This window comes from Mustela nigripes, chromosome 16 (genome assembly GCF_022355385.1).
Source record: "Mustela nigripes isolate SB6536 chromosome 16, MUSNIG.SB6536, whole genome shotgun sequence".
NCBI lineage: Eukaryota > Metazoa > Chordata > Mammalia > Carnivora > Mustelidae > Mustela > Mustela nigripes.
Window position 1 is genome coordinate 59,608,385 of NC_081572.1, and position 25,173 is coordinate 59,633,557.

At 56.3% G+C, this 25,173-nt stretch overlaps 4 protein-coding genes across 7 annotated transcripts in view; 1 reads left to right on the plus strand and 3 right to left on the minus strand.

Moving 5' to 3' along the window:
- KIAA0753 (KIAA0753 ortholog) overlaps nucleotides 1-18,564 on the minus strand; it is a 42,751-nt gene extending 24,187 nt beyond the window's left edge. For 3 of the 4 annotated variants that reach the window (XM_059380045.1, XM_059380042.1, XM_059380046.1), the window contains exons 1-7: nucleotides 18,397-18,564; nucleotides 13,474-13,639; nucleotides 9,758-10,349; nucleotides 7,258-7,364; nucleotides 6,191-6,253; nucleotides 5,372-5,587; nucleotides 3,512-3,716 (exon numbers count right to left, since the gene is read on the minus strand). In XM_059380045.1, the coding sequence (XP_059236028.1) occupies nucleotides 3,512-3,716; nucleotides 5,372-5,587; nucleotides 6,191-6,253; nucleotides 7,258-7,364; nucleotides 9,758-10,349; nucleotides 13,474-13,569 (1,279 nt within the window). In that variant the 5' untranslated portion in view covers nucleotides 13,570-13,639; nucleotides 18,397-18,564. Of the gene's footprint in view, nucleotides 1-3,511; nucleotides 3,717-5,371; nucleotides 5,588-6,190; nucleotides 6,254-7,257; nucleotides 7,365-9,757; nucleotides 10,350-13,473; nucleotides 13,640-13,753; nucleotides 14,215-18,396 lie in introns of those variants that run through there. The other variant, XM_059380044.1, reaches the window with a different exon arrangement.
- Nucleotides 14,975-18,138, minus strand: LOC132003274 (collagen alpha-1(I) chain). The gene is given in 2 exon segments (XM_059378599.1): nucleotides 14,975-15,060; nucleotides 15,063-18,138. Coding segments are annotated over 2 exon segments (3,162 nt in total).
- A 207-nt stretch (nucleotides 18,565-18,771) lies between the features above and the next one.
- TXNDC17 (thioredoxin domain containing 17) lies at nucleotides 18,772-20,761 on the plus strand. The gene is made up of 4 exons (XM_059381103.1): nucleotides 18,772-18,972; nucleotides 19,225-19,306; nucleotides 19,685-19,760; nucleotides 20,581-20,761. The coding sequence occupies exons 1-4, from the start codon at nucleotides 18,828-18,830 to the stop codon at nucleotides 20,647-20,649; spliced, it is 372 nt and encodes a 123-aa protein (XP_059237086.1). The 5' UTR covers nucleotides 18,772-18,827; the 3' UTR covers nucleotides 20,650-20,761.
- Nucleotides 20,762-21,917: 1,156 nt separating this feature from the next.
- The window catches only part of MED31 (mediator complex subunit 31), a 4,047-nt gene continuing 791 nt past the window's right edge, over nucleotides 21,918-25,173 (minus strand). Inside the window, exons 2-4 of the mRNA XM_059378503.1 lie at nucleotides 24,836-24,913; nucleotides 24,445-24,541; nucleotides 21,918-22,328 (exon numbers count right to left, since the gene is read on the minus strand). Of these exons, the coding sequence (XP_059234486.1) occupies nucleotides 22,136-22,328; nucleotides 24,445-24,541; nucleotides 24,836-24,913 (368 nt within the window). The 3' untranslated portion in view covers nucleotides 21,918-22,135. The remainder of the gene's footprint in view (nucleotides 22,329-24,444; nucleotides 24,542-24,835; nucleotides 24,914-25,173) is intronic.

The following is a 25,173-nucleotide window of genomic DNA, read 5'->3' on the forward strand; positions in this document are numbered from 1 at the left end:
ATCCACTGTCGGCTGTTGGCTGTCCGCTAGCTGCCTGCTGTCTATCTGCTGTCGGCTGTCGGCCGTCCGCTGTGGGCTATCACTGTGTGTGTGGCAGGGGTGGCTGTTGGTGGAACTCATATTCTGATCCTGAAACTTCCGTGCAGATGCTGAGGGTCGAGGTCAGCAAAGGCATTCCAGAAGAGCAGGCAGCCGAGCGTCCAGTCAAGAGTCAGAACAGAGACGCTGTGCATGAGCTAAGAGACCAGCAGCAAGGTCCATGGTCTCAGGGACCAGGACACGGGCCCAGAAATGGACCCATTGTGTGGATGTTGAATTTACAACACGAGTGGTATTCATTGCCGCTCTGAGGAAGGAATCTTTTCAAATGAAACTTCTCAAGGAAATAACGCAGGAAAAGGTCTTAATTCTGGCGTAAGAAAAAGCTTCAATAGGACATAAAAACAAAGGCAAAAAGATGTACAGGAAAACAGTGCTCCGTCGGACCCCAGCGAATGACCAATTCTGTCTGTCCCAGCACCGCTGTCGTGGCAGAAGCTGCAGTAACGTCCCAGTGTGTGTTTACAGTACAGAAACCTGAGACAGAGCAGTCCCAAATAGAACTCCTATAAATCCAATTCTGGGAACAACAGAAAAAAAAAAAAAAAGGAAAGGAAGGAAGGGGAATGTGAAAGAGGGCGGGCGGGCGGGCCAGGGACCTGAACCAGCACTGCCCAGCAGGAGGTGTGCACACGGGGCACACACACAAGAGAACACTCACACTGTCACACACGGAAAATGTAAATTCGAGCCAGAATGAGGGGCACCTGGGCAGCTCAGTGGGTTAAACATCGTACTCTTGGTTTCGGCTCAGGTCTGATCTCAGGGTCCTGGGGTCAAACCCTGTGTCGGGCTCCGCACTCAGCAGGGTCCGCCCCCTGCCGCCTCCACTCTCTCAAGTCAATCAATCTTTGAACACAAAACCAGAATGACGGTCTACACACCAAGCAGGGGCTACACTTACAAAAACTGACAAGTGTGGGCAAGGATGGGTGGCAGCGGCTCCCACACGCTGCTGGTCAGCATAAAACTGGTAAAACCACTTTGAAAAGAATCTTCGCTATTACGGTGGAACCAGCCACTACACCCCGACCATGGTACCCGGGAACACACCCACCACAAAAACACGTGCACACGCACCGACACACACAGGAGAAGAGTAGCCTTCTCGCTATCGCCCAGACCTGGGAAGCCCCAACGGTGAGGACAACGGAGTCGTGCTACGCTCCTACGGTGGCCGCAGCAGGTCACAGCCACACAAATGCGACCCCCACAAAATGCGAGTGGAGAGAGGCCCATCCTGCGAAAATACGGATCGTGCACCTCCATTCCTACAAAGCTCACGAAGTTCCAGATCTGACAGAAACCAAAGTATAGCAAAAAAATTGGAAGAACAATGCATTTGGGGAAGGAGACAAGGCGTGGAGACTGGAGGGGACTTCTCAGTGCTTGGAATGTTCGATTTCTTGACATAGGTAGCAGCTCCACAGATGTTTGTTTTCTGACAGCAAATGCAGGGACACACCCACGTTTTGTGCACTTGTCCAACTCTACGTTCTACTTCAACTGAAACAGGAAAATAAGTTCACTAGGTTCATCCACACGGACATCAATGGCCCATTAAAAAATACAGCATTAAAATCTTGGAACTACTTTAAAACACTATCAATGTATACCTCTATCAGTTTAACTCAAAAAAAGGAAAACATAGAGGAAAAGAAAATCTTTCCGCAAAGCTGGAAGAAGAAACGGAAGATTATTTCCCCCACTTTGCACGTGGACATGCACGACCCCAACAGCAAGCATGGCATGGAAACAGACCCCACAAAACCCAGGGCGGCGGTGGCCCCTCTGCAGCTGTCACCCAGTGTTATTCTGAACTAAATTCTGTCCAGTAAAGGAGAGAGAGAAGAACGAAACGGTATAAAAATCGCAAAGAGAGAAGCAGAACTTTACTTATTTGTCGGTGATCTTGTGTATCCAGAAAAACATGGAAGAATTAACTAACAATCTCAGTAATTCATCAAATCTAAAACATCGATTATAAGACATGCCCTTATTTTATGCACCAACAGCAAATTTGGAAACATGACCAATTACTTGAAAGGTACCATCAACCTAAGAATGCATCCCGATTTCAGGAAAGTCCCACCACATCCCTCAGAACCAACAACACGCAGTGTGGTCGCCACCCGGGGGTCTGGGAAGCATCGCAGGGCTCTGCCAGAAGGAGCTAGAACCCACTTCGACATGCAGTGAAAAGACAATCCCGTTCACAGCAGAAATAAAAACCATAAAATGAGAAAACTGGAAACAAACCTAACAAGGAATCCAGGAATTCCTACTAACCCTACGTCAGGAATTCTCCTTGGCCATCGACTGTGCCCTTCACCTGTGGGAGTGGACAAAGGGCAGGATGATGTTGTCCCCACAGGCCAGCCCATGAGCTCAGGGGCCCATCACCAGCCCCACGGCCTCTGCCCCGGAACCTGACAAGCACCTTCTGCTCTGAAGACACATCATCGCCGTCAACCAACTGTGAAGAATGAGAAGAGCCTCCCGACAGAGGAAAACACAGGAGAATGTGGGCTCCGCGCACCAGGTGCAGGTCTCCGTACCAGGAGAGGGGTTGCAAACCAAGCGAAAAGCAAGTGACTAAGAGAGAGACCCGCCACCGCCCGTGTAAACCCAGAGAGGAGGCCCAGAGCACAGGAAGAAAGTCTCCACGCCCGCAAGCATGATGCCAGCCCCCGGAGGGTGGAGGGCACCCGGAGGAGGGAGCACACGCCTGGGAGCACCAATGACCTTCCTTCCCAGAGTCGGGACAGGACAGGACCAACAGGAAGGGATATTTGCATCCAGACACTGGAAAAGTCTCCCAGTTTCATGACATAAGGTACTTGGCAAGGATGCGGGAAACATACTCTGTTGCTCACTGCTCCCCAAAATATCCCTGTAGGCCCAGGTTCAAGGCCAGCAACTCCGGCTCTGGGGACCAGTCATTACCTGCACTAAACACACACATCCGTCACGTGGGTGTCTGTGTGTGCGTGCGCCTATCGTTAAAATCTAAACAAATATGCGTTTAAAAAGCGGGGTTCTCACTTCCAGCTCTTCAGGAATCTCCCTTAGGGGACCCAAGCACGACAGTGTGGGAACCTGACATTCCCCACCCTCCTCTATAAGAACCCTCCTCTATGGGAAACCCTTCTTCTACAGGGAACCCTCCCTCTATGGGGGAGCCTTCCTCTATGGGGGATACTTTTCCTCTATGGAGGGACACTTCCTCTGCAGGGGGACCCTCCAGCTTCCCACCCAAGGACACAGTCTAGCTGCGACTTGCTTCTCTGGGTTCGAGTGCACCTGCTGGTGAGCAGGTTTTAAATCCTGACCTCCCCTCACGCAGCGTCTGTGTCGGCCAGATGACCTCGAGGAACCAGACACCACACTGTGAATGTCTCAGGACACATACCAGCCGGGAGCGTCTTCGCCCCTGAAGGCCACCTTGCTTCCTCGGGAAACGACTCCTTTGCTACAAGGGTTCTCCTCGCACTCTTAGGAGGACTCTGCCATCTCTCTAAGGCCCCACGGCCACCAACAGGAAACCTGCTCCGAATTTCCGTGAAACTTTTCTTCTTTTTTGGTGACAATTTCTTTTCCAGGAGGGATTCCAAAGCCTACAATGAGATAGTCCATTACCGTCTTAGATTATCTCACTGAAGCCTAACTATTCATCACAAACCCGAAAATCAGGCCCCCAGAGACAAGCATCACTAGCACGGCCTTGTCTAGTGGCCAATGGCTGTCATTTAGCTGGGAAACGCCATTACTGAGGATGCCCGCATCATTAATAAAAAAAAATGTGCACGTTATTTACACATCTAGTCCACTGAAACCAGCAGCACAAAGCTCAAGAACAGGACATCTGAAGGCTCTATATCCACGTGCCCGAAACCGACCATGGTCCGCAGAGCTCCACCTGCGTGCTTTTTACATGTCTTAATTCTCAGTCGAAATCCCACTCACTCAAATGACACTTCCAGTGGGCAAAGGAACCGCGTGTAACAGATATTTTCATAAACCACGCAGCACGCCCAGGGCCTTGGCCGCCCGGACCCGCACGGCCCCCATTCCCACAGGACGCAGACCTGGCTCGTCAGCGGCAGTGAAGGCCTGGCTTCCAGCGGGTCCGTGCAAACCAACACTTACTCTGGGGACAGGGAGGCACAAGGACAGCAAGCCCTGGCAGCTGTAGCCTGTCAACAGGACTGAGTTCCTCGCATTACTGACAGACAGACGCGTATAAGAAGCATCACGTTCAGGTGCTCCTGCTCGGACTCTGGGGACAGGCTCTATAACCTTGAGATCTTTCCAGGACCATGAGGATGTGCCCACGCTGTCTGTGACAGGCAAGTGCCCAGAGCACCAGGTGCCCTGCCACAATGTCATGGGGGGGGGGGGTCTGCGCCCAATGACATTCCCGGGCTGTGTCCTCCAGGCACTGGTGCCTCCTGCACCTGCCCCCAACTCACCGCGCCAGTGATGGTCAAGGCAGAGGGGCCACAGGGGCCACCGAGGGCTAGTCAATGCCCAGAAGGCTCCTTCTGGTGCACCTGTCTTCCCTTGTCTCACCAACACGAAGGTCGCCTTCTGTCCGTGGATGGGTGGGGGTGGAGCTAACTCCGGAAACGGGGTCGTGGGGACAGTGTGCGAGGAAAATGGCGGTGGCATGCCAGTAAGAAAGCCCACGTGGCTGCCGGCACAGCAGAAGGGCCGAGACAGCACAGATGAGGGCGCCCTGTTCTTGCTGGCTCTGTCCTGACTAGTACCTGCCGGGGAACAGCCAAACATCTCCAGCCAACACACCGGACTGGAGGCTGTGCTCCCTTAGGACTTCAAGCACCTCTTCTTCCCAGAAGCCCACCCAGACTACACTCTGGCACTCCCATGCAAGCACTAAGCGAAGAGTGCTTTACTGCTCTCCTTTTCTGTGCTAACAGGCTCTCTCTCTCGTGGCAAGTTCAGTCAGGGGACGGAACGTTCTGCTGAGTCAGCAGACCTGGGTGAGAGCCCACACTGGTGGTACACCCAAGCCGCCTGTTCTCAAATGAGTGAGATACAACGTTATAGACCCAACTCTGAAAGTAATGAAATGAAAACAAAGGCCGTCCTGCGCCCCCTGCGAAGCTGGAGTTCCCCAGGCGGCAGCTTCCTCCTGTCTTCCTTTCAATCCTAGCCAAACCAGGCCACGGCACGCATCACCTCCCTGATCAGACACACAGCACTCTAAGCAAAAAAAAAAACTGAGCAAAACCCGGAGCCCACTCTGTACCTCAATCTGTCGCAGGATGTCCGCAACCACATTGGGGACGGAGGGGTCGGCGTGCAGCTTGGCGGAGCAGAGTGAGAGCTGGCGGATGAGGCCGCCCAGCTCCCGACAGCGCGCAGGAACCGGGTGCTCCCCGCGGTCCGTAAGCTGCGTCACCAACACCTGTAAGGCCCGGATGGCTCCTCGGTGGGCAGCTGCCAGCCGCGACATGGCCCATGACTGGTGAGGAAGGACAGGGGGAGCGGGTGAGGCCTCAAACTTCGCGGCGGTCCCACCCCCACCAGCACTTGTGGCCTGTCTTCTTTCCATACAGCCTCGTACCCTGACACTTGTTCACAGTAAGGCAGGCGATTACAAAGTTGAGAGGTTTTCTCTGACAAAGAGCTTTTACCTTTCTATTCTTTCTTTCTTTTGTTTTTTTTTAAGATTTTTATTTATTTATTTGACAGACACGGAGAGAGCGAGCATAAGCTGGGGGAGGGGCAGAGGGAGAGCCAGACTCCCTGCTGAGCAGGGAGCCCGATGTGGGACTCGATCCCAGAACCCTGGGACCATGACCCCAGTGGAAGGCAGGAGCTCCCCGACCGAGTGCCACAGCAGCCCCTACTCTCACACCAGCAGCAACAGAATCTATTTTCAGTCTGTGCCCTGGAGGGCCACCCCAAATGCAGGATATGTACATGGCTCGTGCCCCCCTAGACACGTCTCTGTAAGAGCTGTGCACCCGTTACTGTGGAAAACCCACGCACACAGTCCCCCCCAGATGCTGGAAATGCAACTTATCTACAAGCAGTACTCATGGTGGCAGAACCGCCCAAGCACCTTCTTCGTGTGTCTGGTCTCACGTGGGCTCAATTTATCCAACTCTTCCTGGATCTCCTTCACCTGTTCCGTAAAGGGGGAAAGTGGAGGCCTCAGACCTGTCCGCTGACCTGTCTTGCTCAAATATAACACTATTTAATTCAAGTCACTTGGAATGAGACAAAGCCCTCCACTCGTGACCCGAAACACGGTCCCCGTGACTGTGAATGGAGCACGGTGTTCCCCTCCCATCCTTGGTCCCAGTGTCACAGGAACATCCCAGGAGGGAGTGAAGGTGGGGGCGGCACTGGGAAGGGGGGAGGCCATGCTGGGGCGCGGGCTGCACTGTGTCCAGAGAGCCCTGACAGGGGCAGGTGTGTGTTCTGGAACGATCGCAGGGGCAGCCATGTGCACAAGCCCAGGACAATACGGAATAAAGTCTAACTCAGGTAATTTCCTTCAAATGAAAACATTTGGCTTTCGGTTCAATCAATAAAGCCAACATGTGACTTAAGTGGCAGGAAAGGAGTCAAAGGTGAGTTCATGAGGAAAGCACCACAGTCAGTACAGACTTGTGAAGCATCGCAACATAAGCAACGTGAGCGTCTGTTCACGAGCCACAAAACGAGAACCTCGGCACGCCTCCGGCATTGCCAGGAGAGGAGACAGCCATGTGACCCACAGTACTCGGCCTCCAGCCCCGCACGGACAGGAGGCAGGTGTGCAAGTGATGAGGCCCCATCCCTCTAATCCTGGGGAGCCAGCAGGGCCTGGGGGCTTCAGGGCCCCCGAGCCACTGTTCACCAGACTCTGCCCAGAAACAGGCGCTGTACCAGCACTGCTTTCCAGAGGACTCACACAGGTTTGCACGAACTTATGACCCCAAGAAACCAAAAACCACCTTGAAGGACGTCACCCCCTACCCGCCGTACAGATGCGCATGACGGCAGACAACAGAAGAGAGACCGCGGGGCCACACATTCAGGAAACTGAGTGTCCACAGTGCAGCAGAAGTCACACGGGACACTGTGCTTGTGCCACTGCGACGGGGCCCCCCAAGCCAGCGGCCGCTCCCCCGCTCCCCATACCTGCTGCTGCAGGACATACAGCATCCGGGCCGAGCTCACGGCCTGCTCCTGCCTCCTGACTTGGGCGCGTCGCTCCTCATCGGGGTCCAAAGCCACTTCCGTCCTGTCTGAAAATAGCGTTTCCCCAAAAGTGGATTACACGCTACATACGGAAATGCATGAAAATGTCCATTATTCCGAGACATCATGAAGTTGAAGTTGAAGCTCTAGTTCTATTTAAAAAAAAAAAAACAACAATGGGGCCCCCACCACAAATTCTCCACCAGCCAAGAAGGGAGGAAAAAGCGGGCCAGAGCGGGACTTGGTGGGAAGAGACGCAAGGACCTCCAGCCGAGCTCCCGCCGCGCAGCGTCCAGGAACCAGACCCCCAGGGGACAGCCTCGGCCACTGCCAAGCGCCGCCCACCACTCTGAAGTTCTTTCTACTGAGCCCAAACCAGTGATGCTTTCTATTTTTTTCAGAAACCCTTTACTGCCTGATTTACTGTTCGGCAAGATTTCTCCGACGCTTTCTTATTTTGAATCCGACAGAGAAATCCTTTCTTAATGTGTTAAGATTGCTCAAACGTCTGAAGCCCTGCGTGTCTGTCAGGGAGACCCTCACACATGGTTCGCAGAACGTGCACTCAGAGAAGCCGTTTCTGGGGGACTCAGAGCTGCGCAGGTGCCCATCGCCGAGGCAGTGGTTTTCCAATACATTTATCCCGAAAAGAGTCTGATGCAAAATTCCAAGATACAAGTCAGGAAAAGCCGTGTTTTATTAGTGCAAGTGTATTTTATAAATACAAATATTTAACATTTATTCATTAAGAAACCAAATTATGGGGGTAAGAAAGAAAAAAAAAAAGGAAGCCAAATGATGAAATAATCTTTTTTGAAAAAATCAACACACTGAGATCAGGAGTTGTGGGTACAGACACCGTGTCACGGAGCGACAAGCCAGACCTGCGTCTCACGTCAGCCATGCATCGTGGAGATGCGGGCACCGCACGTGTGCATGAACGTCCCGGATGCTGGCTCTGACGGGGCTTCGAGCTGCCGCCTTGCAGGCGGTTCTCAGACGGCCGATCCACGGAGCCGCCCCCGGGGAGCACCTCTGGGCACATCGGGGCCCCTGGAGGTGGTCCGCAGGGGCCGTGGCAAACTGTGCCCGGCCCACGACAACTAAGTGCAGAAAAAATGTACAGTGTGCACGACGGGTTTTTACAGCTACTTGCCACTGTGGTGACACTTCTGCTATAGTTCAAAACGTATGGGTCTGGGACAAACTGAAATTTTAAACTAAAAAAATAAACGGGGTGGGGGGGGTGCCTGGGCAGATGGGCTGGTTTCACCTCCGATTCCTGATTCTGGCTACAATCAAGCTCTTCACGGTCCTGGGACCGAGCCCCGTGCTCAGCCAGGGGTCTGCTTGCCACTCTCTCTCCCTCTGCCCCTTCTCTGCCCTCACATGTGCACACGTGCTCTCTCTAAAATAAAGTCTTGAGAGACAGAATAAAATAAACGAGAAATCACCCAAGCCGGTCTTGCCCCAGAGAGTTTGAGGAGCTCTCTGGAAAGGTCCTGGGTCAGGCCACGTCATCAGAGTGGGGGTCCCCATGGCTCCGTCCCCGGACAGCACAGCTTCCAGCACAGGCGGCCACGGGGTGACCCGGCGGCCCACACCAAGGAACGGCATCAGACACGAGCCGTGACACTCCTGCCACCACCACACATTGCATGACACACTCACCAGGAAGACAGGGGACAGAGGTCTTTCTCAGCCAGCCAGGTGCTGTTTTAGACCTTGTGAACTCTGCAGCAACCCCCTCACCCCCTCAGCCAGCGGCTCGGAAGCACGGACACAAGTCCAATCTGCCCCGTGCCACCATACCCTCGCTGCGTTCTGTAGTCGTGCTGTTGGGCCACAGCTATCTTGGGAAGGCAGCATAAATTCCCCGTGGCACCTGCATTTGTCTGCGGAGGGTCCCCACAGACCCGGGGGGTCCTAGCAGTGGTCAGGGGGCTGCTCAGCCACCCGCTCCTTGCAGCTGGGAAGAGAGGCTCCTCTCTCCAACCCACCAGCCTAACCCAAACCCACCACCAGGAGGTGGGGAAACATGGGACAGAGCACACTGAGCAACTTGGGAACGGTGTGGAGAACCACGCATAGCCCTTGTGCTTGGAAGCATGTGCACACACGATGCTCGTTTCTGGGCAAGTTAAAGATAATTCTCCAGAGCAGAACATGGCAGGAGGGTCTGCGTTCAGGAGCCATCGGACCCGAGGCTGACAGCAGGTGCCCCGACCGCAAGGCCTCACCAGCCGATGCGGCAGCCTGCAGGACGAGGCGTGTCGGGCACTTCTGCCTGACAGGGGCCAGGGCAGGGCCAACTCCCAGGAGGACAGACTCCGGTCAGACCCATGGGCCACCTGCCTTGAGGGCCCTTGAGGGAGGGGGTGGACTAACCGGGATGAGCGTGATGGGCTGTCCCGCACCCGCAGAGTCCGGCTGCTCTCACCTTTCTTCGTGACCTCTTCCATCTTGTGGATGCAAGTACTCAGCTCCCTCTGGAGCCGCTGCACATCCAGCAGCTGCTGGTGGCCGCCGAGCTTGGGGCGGGGCTCCAGGCCCGGGTCGTGGGTGGGGGGCGAGTGGGGCACAGCCAGGTGGGACGGGGCCGGATGAGGTGCGTACAGATACACCTTGGCACCCGCGCAGGACGTTCCCATCGTGGACGGCTGGTGGCCACAAGGGCATGTGTCCCAGCTCCCCGGTTCCTTCCTCTGCATGCTGGGCTCGGGGACCTTATGCAGACGAGAGAGCCGGGGCTCCCCCCCGAGCCGGCGCCGCCCAACGCGCTCCTCCAGCTGCCTGCGCTTCACATCCCTCTTGGCCAGGTGCACGGCGTAGCTGAGCCGCTCCTCCGAGATGACGGAGAACGAGGCCGAGCCGCTCCCATGGCCGCTGCCATGCCAGCCCGCATCCTCACAGCCGTATGACTCACGGTATGAGTGCTTCAGCTTCTCGATCCGGATGGCGTGCGGGCAGGAGTAGCGCACGGCCAGGGTGCCTGCGTGCTCGGGTGCACTCCTGCTGAACTGCAGCTGGTTCTTTAAACAAAACAGACGAGCACAAGAGCCCGTGAGGAAAGCACGTCCCACACACTGTGCGTCTGAGGCCCCATTTCCAACTTCCCCACACAACCCTGAGTGCTAAGACGCACTCTCCTGCAGGGACCCAGGCAGCCACTCTTGGACACCCCTGACGTCATCACATGCCTGTGGTCCCTGCCCACGTCCCCAGGCCACGGTCCCACCCTGCCCCCTCCCAGCAGCACATGGGCTGCTCCTCCGAAAGGCAACCTGCAGAGCTTCACACAGTGGCCCATGGGGTCCCCCCGCCCCTCACCCGCCATGGTCTCAAAAGATCAGGCTCTGACAGAGACAATGCAGGTGGAACGAGTTCTGCGGACATGGCCCCCAGACACCCCGCCACACAGGAGCCGCCATCAGACGAGGCCATGCACCTGGTGGCTCCACCACGACCTTGACCCCGCACCCGAGGGCATCCCGCACCCCAAGGTCCACATATCCCTTCTCACGCAGGCCTCAGGCTTTGTCCTTTGAACTATAATAGGTGTAAGTTTTGTTTGGTTTTTCCCTTAAGGAGCAAAGGCGTGTTTCCAAAAGCTAACATTGTCATTTTTCATGGAGGCTTTTTCCAAAATCCCACAAATGGCCCTTAACCTTCTTAAGCACTTAGATGGTTCCAGGTTTCCACTAACAGAAATAGGACTTAAAATAATATTTCCACGCATTCAGCTGTTTTCTCATTTTTTTTTAAAGTTTTGTTTTGTTTTAATTACTTGACCAAGATCACAAGCAGGCAGAGAGGCAGAGAGAGAGAGAGACTGGAGGAAGCAGGGCTCAATCCCAGGACCCTGAGATCATGACCTGAGCCGAAGGCAGAGGCTTAACCCACTGAACCTCCCAAGCCCCCCTTTTTTTCTCATTTTAAAGAATTTCTTTAGGATGGAGTACCTGTTCCAGGATTACAAGTCAAGGACAAGGAGTGAGTTTATGACTGCAGGCCCCACGGCAGGTCAGCAGCCCAAGTCCCTGCCTCCACTGCCAGCCCTTTGCCCCGTGGACAGCCTCCCGAGCCTCGTAATAGAGGGTGTTTGTGTGTCACATGATGAAGGGTCCATTTAAAATGAACCCACTGTGGTCAGACTTCAGGAAAGTATTTCGGACACAACTTTAAGGCCTCCCTGGAAGTTCTGAGAGAAGAAACAAAGGGTCGTCGTCTAAAGGGCGAGGACTGACGGACAGCCCGTGAGAAGTACAGCCTTGTCTGGACAAGTCTAACCCGCAGAAGTAAAAATAACCAGAATGCCTTGGGGGGTGTGTAAGAGCCCAAGCTCGTGTGTGCATGGGTGTGTGTGTACGTGACGGCACGCTTGCACGTGTGTACGTGTTAGCGCATGTGTACACATGGGTGCATGTGTACATGATGGCACACTTGCACATGTGTGCGTGTGTACGTGATGGCACGCTTGCACATGTGTGCATGTGTACGTGTTAGCGCATGTGTACACATGGGCCCATGTCTACGTGACGGCACACTTGCACATGTGTGCGGGTATACATGTTAGCATGTCTTCACATGGGTGCGTGTGTACGTGTGAACACACACATGGGTGCGTGTGTACGTGAGTGCTCGTGTGTGGACAGGTGTGCGTGTACGTGTGAGCGCACGTGTGCCCATGAATGCCTGTGTCCATGTGAGCACACGAGTGCATATACGTGTAAGTGCACGTGTCTACAGAAAGGCAGAGACACAGGGGAGATGGAGGGGAAATGTAATAGGAGGGTTGACACTTGGGAAGTCTGCAAGAAGCGTCCCCAGGAATTCCACATTCCACTGCTCTAACTTGTCAGTCTCAAACTACATCAATATTCTTTCTCAATTTTCTTGGTAAACTACAATGAGACATTCCTTCACACCCAGCAGAAGGGCCCTAATTTAAAAAACCAACCCAGGCTGGCTAAGACGCGGAGCAACTGGGGCACTCGTTCATTGTCAGTAGGGACGGGAGATGGCACAGCCCCAGGAAGGTCTGCTGGTTTGTTAAACTAAACACACGCTGTCCCATGTCCCGGCGACTTCACTCCCTGGTATGTGCCTGAGATGTGAAAACACCTTTACAAACAGAGATGTACCAGGAAGCCCCCAGCAGCTGCATCTGCAAGAACCCAAACCAGCAGCCGGAGAACAAACAGTCACAGCTCCTACCGGGGACGCCGCTCAGCGGTCCAGAGAAGCCGCGCTGCCAGAGCTCCAGACTTCACACCCAAAGCGGCCTGACATACAAGATCCCGTGGCACAGGATTCCAGGAAGGCCTGGAACAGGCAGAACCCATCTACAGTGGAAAGAATCCCAATGCTAGTGGCCACAGGAGGGCAGGAAGGGGCGGAGGAGACCTCTCTGGGGAAACGGCAAAGACCCTGCCTGACAGAGGAACATGCAACACCTCGTATGCATTCGTCAAACCTCAGCAAATGTGACAACATGCATACTTTCTGGTGTATTCATTTCAGATGTGAAGCTTGCATCAGAAGAGAAAGCTGAAATTCTCAGAACGAGCTCCAAGAACGAATTCTAGCATGTGATGTGCACACCAAGCAAGGTACGCCAGATGCCCATGTCTGCACCCAACTCCCATGTCTGCACCCGACTCCCACGTGTACTGGGGCAAGATGGGCTGATGGACGGACTCTGGAGGGCAGACAAGGTCAGATGCGCAATGAAACAAACACAACGCAACCATCCCGCAACTTGGGCGTTCGCTGCAGAATCCAGCGTTGTGGGAAGATTTTCATACATTCAGTGTTGGGGGGAAAACCCTTTTTGGGGATAACTGGATGAAGCGGAGGGAAAATGGGCTATTAGATCGTATCAGGGAATGGTTTTTGGCTCATTTTGTTAGGTGTGATATTGGTTAGGCAGGAGAGCTCACTTTTAGGCCTATCCTAAAACACCGAGTATTCCAGAACATGTAGAAAGGAAGCGCCGTGACTCCTGCCTTGGGAGCAGGTCTGCAAGCACCCAAGAGAAAACACCACCACTGAATCTTGAAGGCTGTCTAAACGGTGTTCACTGCCCTTTTCTTCCCATTTTTGTTCAAAATATTTCACAGCAGAAATCTGAAGACAGCAAGGCAAGAGAACTACCTGGGCCTGGAGGGTCCTAGGGTCGCTGCTCCCATGTAGCTGGACGCAGGCTGCCAGGTGAGCCCCGGCGACGGCGGCCGGCCTTCCCGGACCCATCAGGTCAGAGCGCGCGGGACGCTGCCGAGAGCCCAGCCGCCGGCCGGCCCTGCTCTTCCCCGGTCATTGCCTACAACGAGAGAAAGCCACTTCAGAGCCGCAGCACTCCGACTCGGGCCAGAGGCGGCCAACACGGCGTCATGCCCGTGCAGCGACATTCCGGAGACACCCGCAGCGGCCTCACGTGTGGCAGCGAGGGCTCCAGGACCGGCACCAAAGCATCTTCCCTTTGGGAATCCTCCTGAGAGAATACGGGTCACAGTGTTCTAACGACTCGCTGCTGAGCCGCTCCAGGTGTCAGATCTCAAGGGTCACCCAGAAGATCGGAGCTGCAGCGCGGCAGGCAAGCACCCTCCCGCAGGGCAGCCTCACCAACTGTGAGCAGCTCCCGGGACTGTGCAGGACTCGGAGGAAGCCTGCGGTGGGGTCTGCGGAGCTAGCTGGAGCCCCCCGCCCACAGCGGGCCGAGACAGGAAGGAGGTCTGGGAGCTGACGTGGGCTGGGCCCCCACCCCCAGACACAGCGGCACCCCTGTGCTCAGCAGGAGCTCATCGCCTTCTTGCCTCACGCTGTTATTTACCTATGCTGCAGGGTCAGTCCCATCTTCCCGGCTAGACAAGGCTCCAGGAGGGGAAGGACCTGTCCTGCTCCTCTCTAGTATTTCCCACAACACTGTGCTTGGAGCGTGGCAGACACATGAACTCAACACATGTTGAATTAAGCTGATTTTCCACAAACTGACTAGTTCTCAATGTACTGGGGTATTTGTTCTGTCAAAGAACCCTATGCTAAATCAATAGGGAAATCCAGGTCTTAAAGAAAAAACCCCTAATTTCAGCTTTTGAGTAAACCCGATGTTTGCAGATAGGATTTGCTTCCAGAGACACATCAGCAGGAACATCAGGGCAGCTGTTCAAGACCCCCGATTCCTAGAGCTGTCGAGATGGGAGGGGCAGGTGAGCAAGCGACCCCGCTGCTGGCTGACCCCACCACAGTCCGGGGGCTGCAGCCACAGAATCACGTGGCCCGCAGAGGCGGGTGAGCCTGTCGGCAAGTCTGACGAGGTCGGCCCCTTCCCACTCTCCGCCAGGAAACACTAGGTGATGCCGAGTGACGCCACACACGCACATACACAAACACAAAGTCCAGGGACACCCACCCCCACACTGACCCCCTGTACAAATGCCCGGGACACGCCTCTCTTTGCAACCTGTTCCTTCTCCGCCACTCCAGTAAACTTCCCGGTCTGTCACCTGACATCCCCTAGGACATCTCTACGAAGCCTCTCACCCCGATCCTGAGACACCCCGACAAGCTGTGTCTCGGTCCATAACCCAGGCCAGACCCCCCCCCCCCCGTCCCCCCCCCCCGCGGCCCGGCCCCCCCCCACTTGCTCCCTAACGTGCTACTGGAAGGCCCCCCTCAACCGGTCCTCCCCCACAAGGTGCTCTCCCAGAGGGCTCCCCCTCCCTCCAGATACTCCTCTGGCCTGGCCCCCCCACTCTGCTGCAGGGGAACCCTGAAACAGCCGACGCCTGTTTCCGGCCTTGAAACTAGGGATACCCCCACCGCGTCAGGCACCCCCACGGCAGTTCTGGTCCCGGATGCGGAGCACAAGCTCTCGTGGTCGGCCTCTCCCCCACCAGGCCTCGGGCAGCTCCACAACCTGATCCCACAGCCAGGGGTGTGAGACACCTCCGCCACCTGGCTCCCCCGGGCCAGCTCCACATTTCGGCCTCCTGCCTCCTCCCCCAAAGCTCCCTCCATGGACTGTCTCCTCGGCGCCAGGAGGCCCGAGGCAGCCGCAGCTGTTTCTTCTCCCGTACACCCTGTCACCCAAACCGCGGCAGGTGCGCGTCCCGTCACAGGAACCCCTATAGCTGCGAGCACCCCCGAAGACAAAGGCACCCGCACAGCCTCAGTGGCTGGTCCAGTGGGTCTCCTCCTCCATGGGCCTGAGACCCCATCGGAGCCAGTCGCCCCATCAGCAGCTCCTGCAGCCCTGGCAGCAGTGGGCGCGTCCGTCACCGGTCTCCGTCCCCACATACCTGAGAAGTCCCCAGAGCAGGAATCAGCCATCATTGGTCCACAGGTGCCCACAGCCATGGAAGGGCCAGCAGCTGTGGGCATCTCAGCAGCCCGTCTCCCTCCCAACAAGCCTGAGGGGCCGCCAGGGCCCAGACTTTCCCCCGTGGGCACGGGCATCCTGGCGGTGCTGGGCACCCCCATCCTTGTGGGAGCCCAGGCGTCCACAGATCCTCCCGCTGTCTCCCTCTCCCCCCACAGGCTTGCAACACTTCTGGCAGTGGACTCCTCCAGGACAGGCCTAGGTGTGCTGGGGACCATGGGCACCCCACCAGCTGTGGACACCTCTGCAGTCTGCCTCCTTCCTGGCAAGCCGGTCTCCATCCCCAGAGGACCGGACACCCTGGCAGCTGTGGGCTCCTCAGTAGTCCCAGGCACTCTGGTACTCGGTCTCCTTCCCCAAAATCTCGGGACACACCCGGGGCCTGTCTCCTCCCCGAGCCCAGGTGCTTCAGGAACCCCGATAGCCTGTCTCCTTCCCCACAACCCAGGGAAACCCACAGAGCCAGCGTCCTCCCGCAGACACCACAGCTCCTCAGGAGCCGCAGGGACCCCTGCTGCCACAGGCACTGTGACACTCTGAACCCTCTCCCACAGGTTTAAGACCTCTCCGGAGCTGCCTTCCTGCCACGCAGGGCCAGACACCCACACAGCGGCAGGCACCCTGGCAGGGCCCCTTCCAGGCCCAGCCATACCCACCACTGGGGGCAGCCCTGCCAGGGCGCACCTGTGCTTGGGCAAAACCACAGCCTCAGGCATCCCCTGCAGGTCAGGCCACCCCACAACCTGTCTCCTTCTGCACAGACAGGGGTCGTCGCCACAGCCGGCCTCCTGATCCGCGGGCCCAGGAACCCCTGAAGCTGTAGGCACCAGCGCCTCTTGCTCCCCCACAGCCGGCCTCCTCTCCCACAGGCTCACGACGTTCCCGGACCCTGTATCCTCCCCAACGGTCCCGGGCACTGCGTCGGCCAGAGGCACCCCCAGAGCCTGCTGCCTCCCCCACGGGCCAGGGACACCTCCATAGTTCTCCTGTTCTCCCAGGGTTCCTGGTGGTCCCACCACAGCCTGCGACACCCCTACAGGCTGCTCGGTCCCCCAGAGACCCGGGACATTCCCAAAGCCTGTCTCCTTCCCCAGAGTCGGAGGTACCCCCATTCCCGGCCCTATACCCCACAGGCCTGGAGCACCCCCAGGGCCTACCTCCTGCTCATCGAGGCCACTAACCTCTACGGTCTGTGCAGCTGCCCATGGCCCTGGGTCACCTCCAGACCCGGTCTCTACCCACACGCCTTGTCCCCTTTCCCTGAATCCTGGGTCACCTTCACATCTGGTTTCCTCTTCCATTGCACAAGGCACGCCAACAGGCTGTCCAACACCCCATATGCCAGAGACACCCCCAGAGCCCATCTCCTCCACAGTCTGCCTCCTCTGCCACATGCCCAGGGCACCCCCAGAAGCTGCTTCCTCCTCCACGCCTCTGTGTGCCCCCACAGCATCAGGCATCCTCGCAGCCTGTCCCCTTCCCCACAGGCCCACGGTGTCCCCACAGACTGCCTCTCGGGCCAGTGCCCCCGGCACCTGCGCCCGCTGCCCCCTATCCCACAGATCCAGAGCAGCCCCACAGCCCACCACTCTCTGCACGGCCTCAGGCCACCCCATGGCTCCAGGCACCCCCAAAGCCTGTCCTCTCCTCAACAGGTACGGGATAATCCCGGAACTTGTCCCCAGGGCCACAGGCACACTCCCGGGAAGCAGGCCCATGGCCTGTCCCTGCCCACACGAGCCAGAGGCCATTGCACAAGATACCCCTAGCCCCACAGCTGCAGATCCTCCTGGGGTCCCGGGGGCTGCCCTGGCCTGTCCTTTCACCCAGGGGCCTGTGAGGCCAGCCCGGCTTGTCTCTACCCAGGAAGCCCGGCCAGGGACACCCCTTTCGAGGGGGCCCTCTCCCACAGGCACCGGGTGGAGCTCCACCCTGCTTCCCTCCCCACGGCCGGAGGCTGCCCTCATGGCTCGCACCTTCAGCCACAGCTCCAGGATGCTCTCGTGCCCCGCGGAGCCAGGGCGGCCTTTCCGCTCACAGCCCCGGGGGCTGTCGTCAAGCGCGCCCTCCTCCTCCCGCCCGGCGCCGGTCACCCACACTGACCCGATGGGCCCCACCACCTGGGGCTCCCCCACGGCCCCGTCCACCCACACGGCCCCAGGGTCCCCAGCCGCCTCGGCTGGGCCCGCAGCCCCAGGGGTCCCGCCAGCCGCCGGCTCGTTGGCGCCCGCGGCCCGGGCCTCGCCTCTCCTCCCCCGCGGCCGCCGCCAGTCCCGCAAGCGGTCGGCGCTCACGCAGCGCGTCTCCCAGGCCGCGGGGGGCGGCCGGCGCCCGGCTCCCCGACCTCGGGGGGTCCCCGCGGCGCACCTCCTCCCCCACGGACGCCCGCGCCCGCGCCCCAGCCGGCTGGGCCCCACGCAGCGGCCCGCCGCCCCGCTCATGGCTGCAGCCCCGCGCGCGCCTCCCCGCCCGCCGCCGCGGCTGCCGCGCACACGCACGCACGCACTCGCGCTCCGGCCGCCGCGGCCCGACCCCCGCCCGGCTCCCGCCCGGCCCCCCGGGAGCGCCCACGGCCGCCGCAGGAGCGCGAGTGACGCGGACAGCGGCGGGGACGGCCGCTGCTCCGGCTCTCCCGGGCGCCAGGCCCGCGGCTGCGGGCGCGGCTTCCCAGAACCCCCCCAGCCCCGGCCCGAGCCCACCTGGCCTGGGGCGCGGCGCGGCTACCGGGAGGCGGGCGGGGGACCCGCTAGGCCGCGCTTCCGGCCGCTCGCCCGGTCGCCATGGCAACGTCGCAGGGCGGCCTGGGAGCCGTTAGGGCTCCCCAGCCGCCAGGGGTCCCGGGGCTGCGCGGCGGCGGGCTGGGCGGCCGGCGCTCATGGGGCCGCGGCCGGGGCCGGGGCGGCTCGGGCAGAGGCGCGGCGGCCTGCGCAGGGCCGGCGCGGACGGCGCGGACAAGCAAGCGCGGACGGGCGGCGCCGACGCGGTGTGGCCGCCCGAGGCCCCCGTAGCGCCGCGGAGCCCCGGGCCCCGCCCCGCCGCCTGCCCGGCCGGAAGCAGCCGCGCCCCGCCCCGCACGGGACCCCGCCCCGAGACCGCGGCCGCGCCCCCCGAGACCCGGGCCGGCGGAGCGATGGCTGGCTGCGAGGAGCTGAGCGTGCGCGGCTTCGAGGAGTTCAGCCGGGCAGTGGAGCGGCACCGCGACAAGACCATCTTCGCCTACTTCACCGGCTCCAAGGACGCGGGCGGGCAGAGCTGGTGCCCCGACTGCGTGCAGGGTGAGGCGGGCTCGCGGGCGGCCACGGGCCCGGCGGGGGCAGGAAAGCGGCGGACCAGGGGGCCAGGCGCGCTTCCGGGTCCCGGCCCGGAGCCCGCGTACTGCGCCAGGCCCCGAGCACTCGCTCGTGCAGGGGAGCGGTGTTCGCCCGGAGCGGGCTCAGGACCCGCCTGCCGCTCCCTGCAGCGGACGGGCTCTCGGTACCGGCTGCCCCGGCGCGTCGGGGCTTATCTTCGGTCTTTTCCGTTCCCAGCTGAACCGGTCGTTCGAGAGGGGCTGAAGCACATGAGTGAGGGCTGTGTGTTCATCTACTGCCAGGTGGGAGAGAAACCCTAGTAAGTGCCGATTCCCTGTTCCAGACGCGCACTAGACGTGCGCAGCTTGGGTGGGCAGGGCCTCGGGACAGAGGTTCCCGGTTCTCCGTGTAGTCGGTAAGTCCCGCCGTTAGGAGTGATTAAAGACAAATTCTGAGTACTTAGCCATTGCAGGGGATGCAATACGTCTGGCCTGGTTTTAGTCCAGAATCTGTCTTTAACTTTATTTTATATTGTTCTCACGCTCTTAAGGAAAACTGTGCAGTCACAAAGTCATAGTCCTCAAGGCTCAATAAACGTTTGCAACAAAAGCAATGAGTTCTAACAGACTAGATGTAGGAATGTATCGAATATTAAGTAACCTGTGAGAAACCTGATCACCTCTTCTTTTCAAAATAGTTGGAAAGATCCAAATAATGACTTCAGAAAAAATCTGAAAGTGACGGCAGTGCCTACACTACTTAAATACGGAACAGTAAGTGTCTTTCCTTTCATTGTGCTGGGGCCTCAGCTCACCCTCGTTAGAAGAGATCTTGACATTTCATCCCAAGTAGCACATTGGTGTTCAGAGTGCATGAAAAATACACCACCTGGCTGTCCATCCCTATGGCCAACCCCAACAAACTGTTAATAATGCACGTATCTAGGTAGTTGGTCTCTGTCATGGTTTCTGAAAGCCACTCCGTTTTAAAACTCTCAAAGCAAGGCTCAGGAAAGCTGCTCAACACAGCATTCCTTAAAACACCAGCAGTTGCTTTCCCCTTAACCCAGAACACTCTGGTCAAAAAGAAAGGGCACCTCCTCTAGGTTAGCCATGGCCCTGGGATCCTAAATTAAAGACCTGAGGGGAAGAGAATGGTACTGGACTTGCTGTCTCTTGTAGTCTGCAGAGCCAAGTGATTCATCTTAAGGCAAACAGCTTAACTATTTCCGAAGACCTGTTACAACTAGTTGATAGCTTCTGAATGGCATGGCTTCTCTGCTGTAAGATTTGTGTCACTCACGGCAGAAGGCCACTTGTCCTCCCAATACCATGTTCGTAGCTGTGGCTTAAGATTAGACCATTCTGGGGCACCTGGGTGGCTCAGTGGGTTGAGCCTCTGCCTTGGGCTCAGGTCATGATCTCAGGGTCCTGGGATCGAGCCCCGAATCAGGCTCTCTGCTCAACGGGGAGCCTGCTTTCTCCTCTCTCACTGCTTGCCTGTCTGCCTACTTGTGATCTCTGTCTGTCAAATACGTAAATAAAATCTTTAAAAAAAAAAAAAAAAAAAGATTAGACCATTCTTCTCTTACAGCCCCAAAAACTGGTGGAATCTGAGTGTCTTCAGGCCAACCTCGTGGAGATGTTGTTCTCCGAAGATTAAGATTTGATGATGGCAACTGTGTCTTGATGTCCTGATTTGCTCTAGTATGAAGGCAACTGCATACCTGCTTTGAATTCATGTTAGCAATAAAGAAATGATGATGTGAAACAAACTGGTTTCTGTCTAAATATAAAGTGCTATTAGGGACACCTGGGTGGCTCAGTTGTTAAGCTTCTACCTTTGGTTCAGGTCATGATCCCAGAGTCCTGGGATCCAGCCCCACATTGGGCTCCCTGCTTGGCAGGAAGCCTGCTTCTCCTTCTCCCGATCCCCCTACTTCTGTTCACTCTCTCGCTGTGTCTGTCAAATAAAGGAACATAATCTTTAAAAAAAAAAAAAAAATGCCCACGAACTCTTCTGTTTGCTTGTAGTATGTGGGAACCTTTAAAATACAGGTAAGCTAAGTCTGCAGCAGTGACAGTAATAGCACAAGGGCATGCATTACTAGAGGGGACAGAAGTATCTAAAAGCCCCTACCAGTGCAGAAGGCAAATTCCAAATCGCAAAAGGAGTTCAGATCTTTTACCTGCAATGGCACGAACTGACAAAGAGCGTTCGTCCTATAGCATCTTCTTTGGCTTTAGAATGTAGATGCTAGCGTAACCCATGGAGGAGAGCAGGGCACCTCTAACCCAGCGTCTGGCCCCCGCAGGCAGTGCAGTTCGCTGTCTGAACGTGCTTCCCACTCTGGGTGAGGCCAGTGGTAGAGAGCAGTCAGAGCCCAGAGAACCCAGTGCTGACAGGAGCCCCAGCCCAGGAGTCGGTGCCACTGATCACCAGTTCCTAGCTGTGTAACAGGAGGCAAGTTTCATAACCAGTCTATACCTCCGTTTCCTCCTTTATAGACAAGGCTGGTTCTGCAAGCGAGATGTGAACAGGACGACGCATGGATCATAGCCCCTACCACGTAAATGTCAGCGTTGCTGGATGACTGCACCGGTCCAAGGTCAAGAGTCCAGTTAGACATTAACCATCCATCTTCCCCACCGTCACTAGGCCTAGCCACACCCAGTCCTTGAAGCACCCCCGCCCTTCGCACAGCAAGCGGTTTCAGAGCTGAGTCCTTCTGTGGGTCCTATCTCTGGCCAAAGGAAATCACCGACTCCCTTGTACTCGTTCTATAGGTGAGGGGTAGGGCAGCTCACTGAGGGACAGAAGGTCAGAGGAGACTTGTCCAGGCCCCACTGTACGTGAGGAACAGAGCTAGACTTGGAGTTTGGGACATTTGGGGGCCGTCCCCGTACCCCGTCCGTCACTGCAGCCTTCCAGTGGTTTAAAGCACCTGACGTGTGTCTTTATTCAGTTGGTTGAGCATTAATAACTTACAAACCCACAGGAAACCAAAGTACAACTGTGTGACAGCAGTGGCCCAAGAACAACACAAAGGGAGCTGGAGGGAGGTAGCCGGAGGCAAGGGCCCATCGCAGGTTTGGGTGCCCCCCACCCCCCACAAAGAGAGCAGGAAAGAGTCCGTGGCGGCCGCGCCTCACTTGCCCGCAGCGCTGTTCTGTTGCTGCTGCTCAGCCAGGGCCTGCTGTAGACGCATGCGCTTCCGGGAGTAGTGCTGCCAGTGCAGGATCTGCTGCTCGTCGATGAACTTGGCGCACTGCGCATTCACCAGCTCCTTGCGGAAGTGCTCGTACTGGAGCAGCTCCAACATGTGCAGACACTGAGGGTACCTGGTTCAGGGCCACAAGCTAATCACCAACAGGGTTCAGGTCAGAAACGCCCAGCTGTAATCCAGGTACTCATTCAGAAAGGATGGGCCGCCTACCAGTTCTCGAACACTAACTCGGCTCACTTTGGGAGTACGGGGTTCTGCGTGTCCTGCTTCTGCCGGTCATCCCAAGTCAGCATGAAGCCACATTTTCAAACGTGAGAAAACTTCAGTTCAGGAAGATTCAATACTGCCCAAGACCACACAGGAACGGGTAAGCAGAGGCAAACTCTGGGGGCAAACTACGCTATTCTAGTGGTGTCCAAGGTCAGGAATAGGTACACTTTGGAACTTCAGTAATCATCTTTTTAATTGGTAACTACTGGTTTTTCATCAATGGTGACAAGGACAACTTCTATTCAAAACTGAGTCTGTTTCACAAAGAACTATGCATGAATCCTGTGTCCTAGTCTTCCACGGGGACTTACTTCTCATATACTGTAAGACTGAACAACCGAGTCAGTAAGTGCAGTGTAAAGAGAGCCAACTTTCCAACTATCAGAAAAGGAGTGACAAGGAAGGGGGTAGGCTAGAATGGACCCTGTGTTACGGAGCTACAACTGAAAACATCAGCATGAACCCCTGGCTTATCGCACAGAGACAAAGAAATAGACAAGGATTAGAAGGAGACACAGTGTACACACACACTCTCTCCCCTTCTTGGCTGTGTGTGCCAAAAAGGGCCTAGAAGCAATGACCATGGTACCAATGAGCATATTCTGTGCCCAGATTGTGGATTTTTCAACAGCATTTTCCAGGGTTTCTTGGGGGAAATGGCTGATTCCTGGACTAATGCTGGGAAAGAACAAGGTGAACCAGGAACATTATGTAGCACCAGAAAGTCAAGTGCTCAAAAAACTATGGGGATATGTCCCAAGCACTCAGAAGCCAATCTGAGGAGCCAAATCTGGAATCATTAGAACAAGAAAACACATAATTATAATCCAAAAAATAAAAATAAGAATCCAAGAATCCATGCTAATATAACTCTTTTAAACAAATAAATACGGAATTAGAGAATGTTCCTTCGTTAAACCTAAATTACAACTAATAAGTGTAGAAAGAATGCTAGAAAATCACAGTAAAAAACTGTTTCAGGCAATATCAACAGATGCTAAAATTAGTGGATAAAAGTACGATATGAAACAAAGTATTTACATAGTCTCAAAATATTTCCTCACAAGATACTTACTAAATACAAAGGAAAACTAGTAACTTGATGAGGAGAAACCTGGCAGCCATCACCTCAACCAAGTGATCAAAATGAACATCACCGGTAGTAGGTCGGAAAGACGACTCCGACAGGATGCAACAAGAAGACTATAGCATCACTTCTGGGTCACAGTCACGGGGCGGTGGGGAGGGAGGGATCAAGAAACTCAGACTAAAGACTAAGAAGACACAAAGACAAAACGTAGCATAGTGGCCTAGACTACATACTGTCCCAGACAAAGGGCATTAATGAGCCACTGGACATAATCAGAATGAGGTCTGCAGACTAGATAATGTTCCCAGGAAGATGTGAACATTTACAATATCTGGGTGAAGAATATATACATTCCTATTTTCTAAGACACATTATTTCAAACCAAGCAGCTGCATTGTTGATGCTAAGACTCATACATGGTACCCCCAGCCACACACACACACACACACACACACACACACACGGGGAAAGGTAAAGTCAAGGACAGAGCCAGACCGCAGAGTTCTTCCAGGGAAAAAGACAGGACCTTGTTCTGCACGCAGTGGGAAGCCACTGAACGGCTCTAAGTGTCCTAATTTACACTTCTGAAAGATGGAGCTGGCTTCTGTGTAGAAAACTGTTCTGCTTGGTTTGGCCTGGGGGAGGGAGAACCTAGGAGGGCGGAAGGAGCAGAAGCAGGGACAACCGGGGAGTGGACGCCGCAGTAATCCCAGCTGGAGATGAGAACGTCCTGTATTAAGATGGAGGCAACTGAAACAAGTAGAGATTCAGAATGTATTTTTCCAATGTGAAAGGAGAGCACATGTGAGATATCCATGTTCTGGAATACAGCAAACTGTACACATATTAGGACTGTAAAAAGCAAACTTACTTTAGATACTTGGCATATTCTGGTTCTTTCCAGTAAAGCAAGTACTTAAGATAGTTAACAAAAGCTTTGTCTTTGAAGTAACCTCTTTGGGCCAGAACTGAAAGGCATTAAAAAAAAAAAAAAAAAAAAAAAAGTCTGTAGAGCAAACCAACCCCGGACGATGGATGCGCGACCCCCAAGGGAAAGCCTCCGCTCGACAACCTCCCCACCGCCCGCACACCCCCAAGTCCAAGCACTAGCCCGGGCGGGTTCAGCCCGCACACATGCGCCCGAAAGTGTACGCGGCCGCGACCCAGGACCGCGAGTACTTGGAAACAGGCACCACAGGCACCGCGATGCCTAGGCAGAGCGCACTCGAAGCCGCCGGTGGCACAAGGGCTCAACCACTTACAGTTCAGGTAGTTGGGGTTAGCTAAGCACTGCACGAACTCCAGCTCCAGCTGAAAGCGAAGTCGGTTCCCGGCGTCGTCTAGAGTAAGACAGCCCAGACCGGCCGGAGTCAGGGTCACGGTCTGTCCCCCCGCGTGGAGAAGAGAAGGACAGCAAGGTGCGCTTCCGCAGGGCTCCCCAGCGAGGACACACGTGCCCCCGCCCGGGCAGGGTATTCACCCCTGGGGGCTACTGCTCCCGGCGAGGCTGGGGGAGGGGGGGGAGGCGTCCGGAGGCCAGGTGAGGGGGGTGTCGGGAGGCTGGGGAAGTCGGGGTCCGGGGGTTCAGGAGGGCGAGGAG

What these genes read in the sequence shown, in the direction of transcription:
- TXNDC17 (XM_059381103.1), top strand. Translation starts at nt 18,828, where the DNA reads ATGGCTGGCTGCGAGGAGCTGAGCGTGCGCGGCTTCGAGGAGTTCAGC. An exon ending in CAGGTGGGAGAGAAACCCTA is followed by an intron (nt 19,307 to 19,684) that starts GTAAGTGCCGAT and finishes TTTTCAAAATAG; the next exon opens with TTGGAAAGATCCAAATAATG. An exon ending in CACTACTTAAATACGGAACA is followed by an intron (nt 19,761 to 20,580) that starts GTAAGTGTCTTT and finishes CTTCTCTTACAG; the next exon opens with CCCCAAAAACTGGTGGAATC.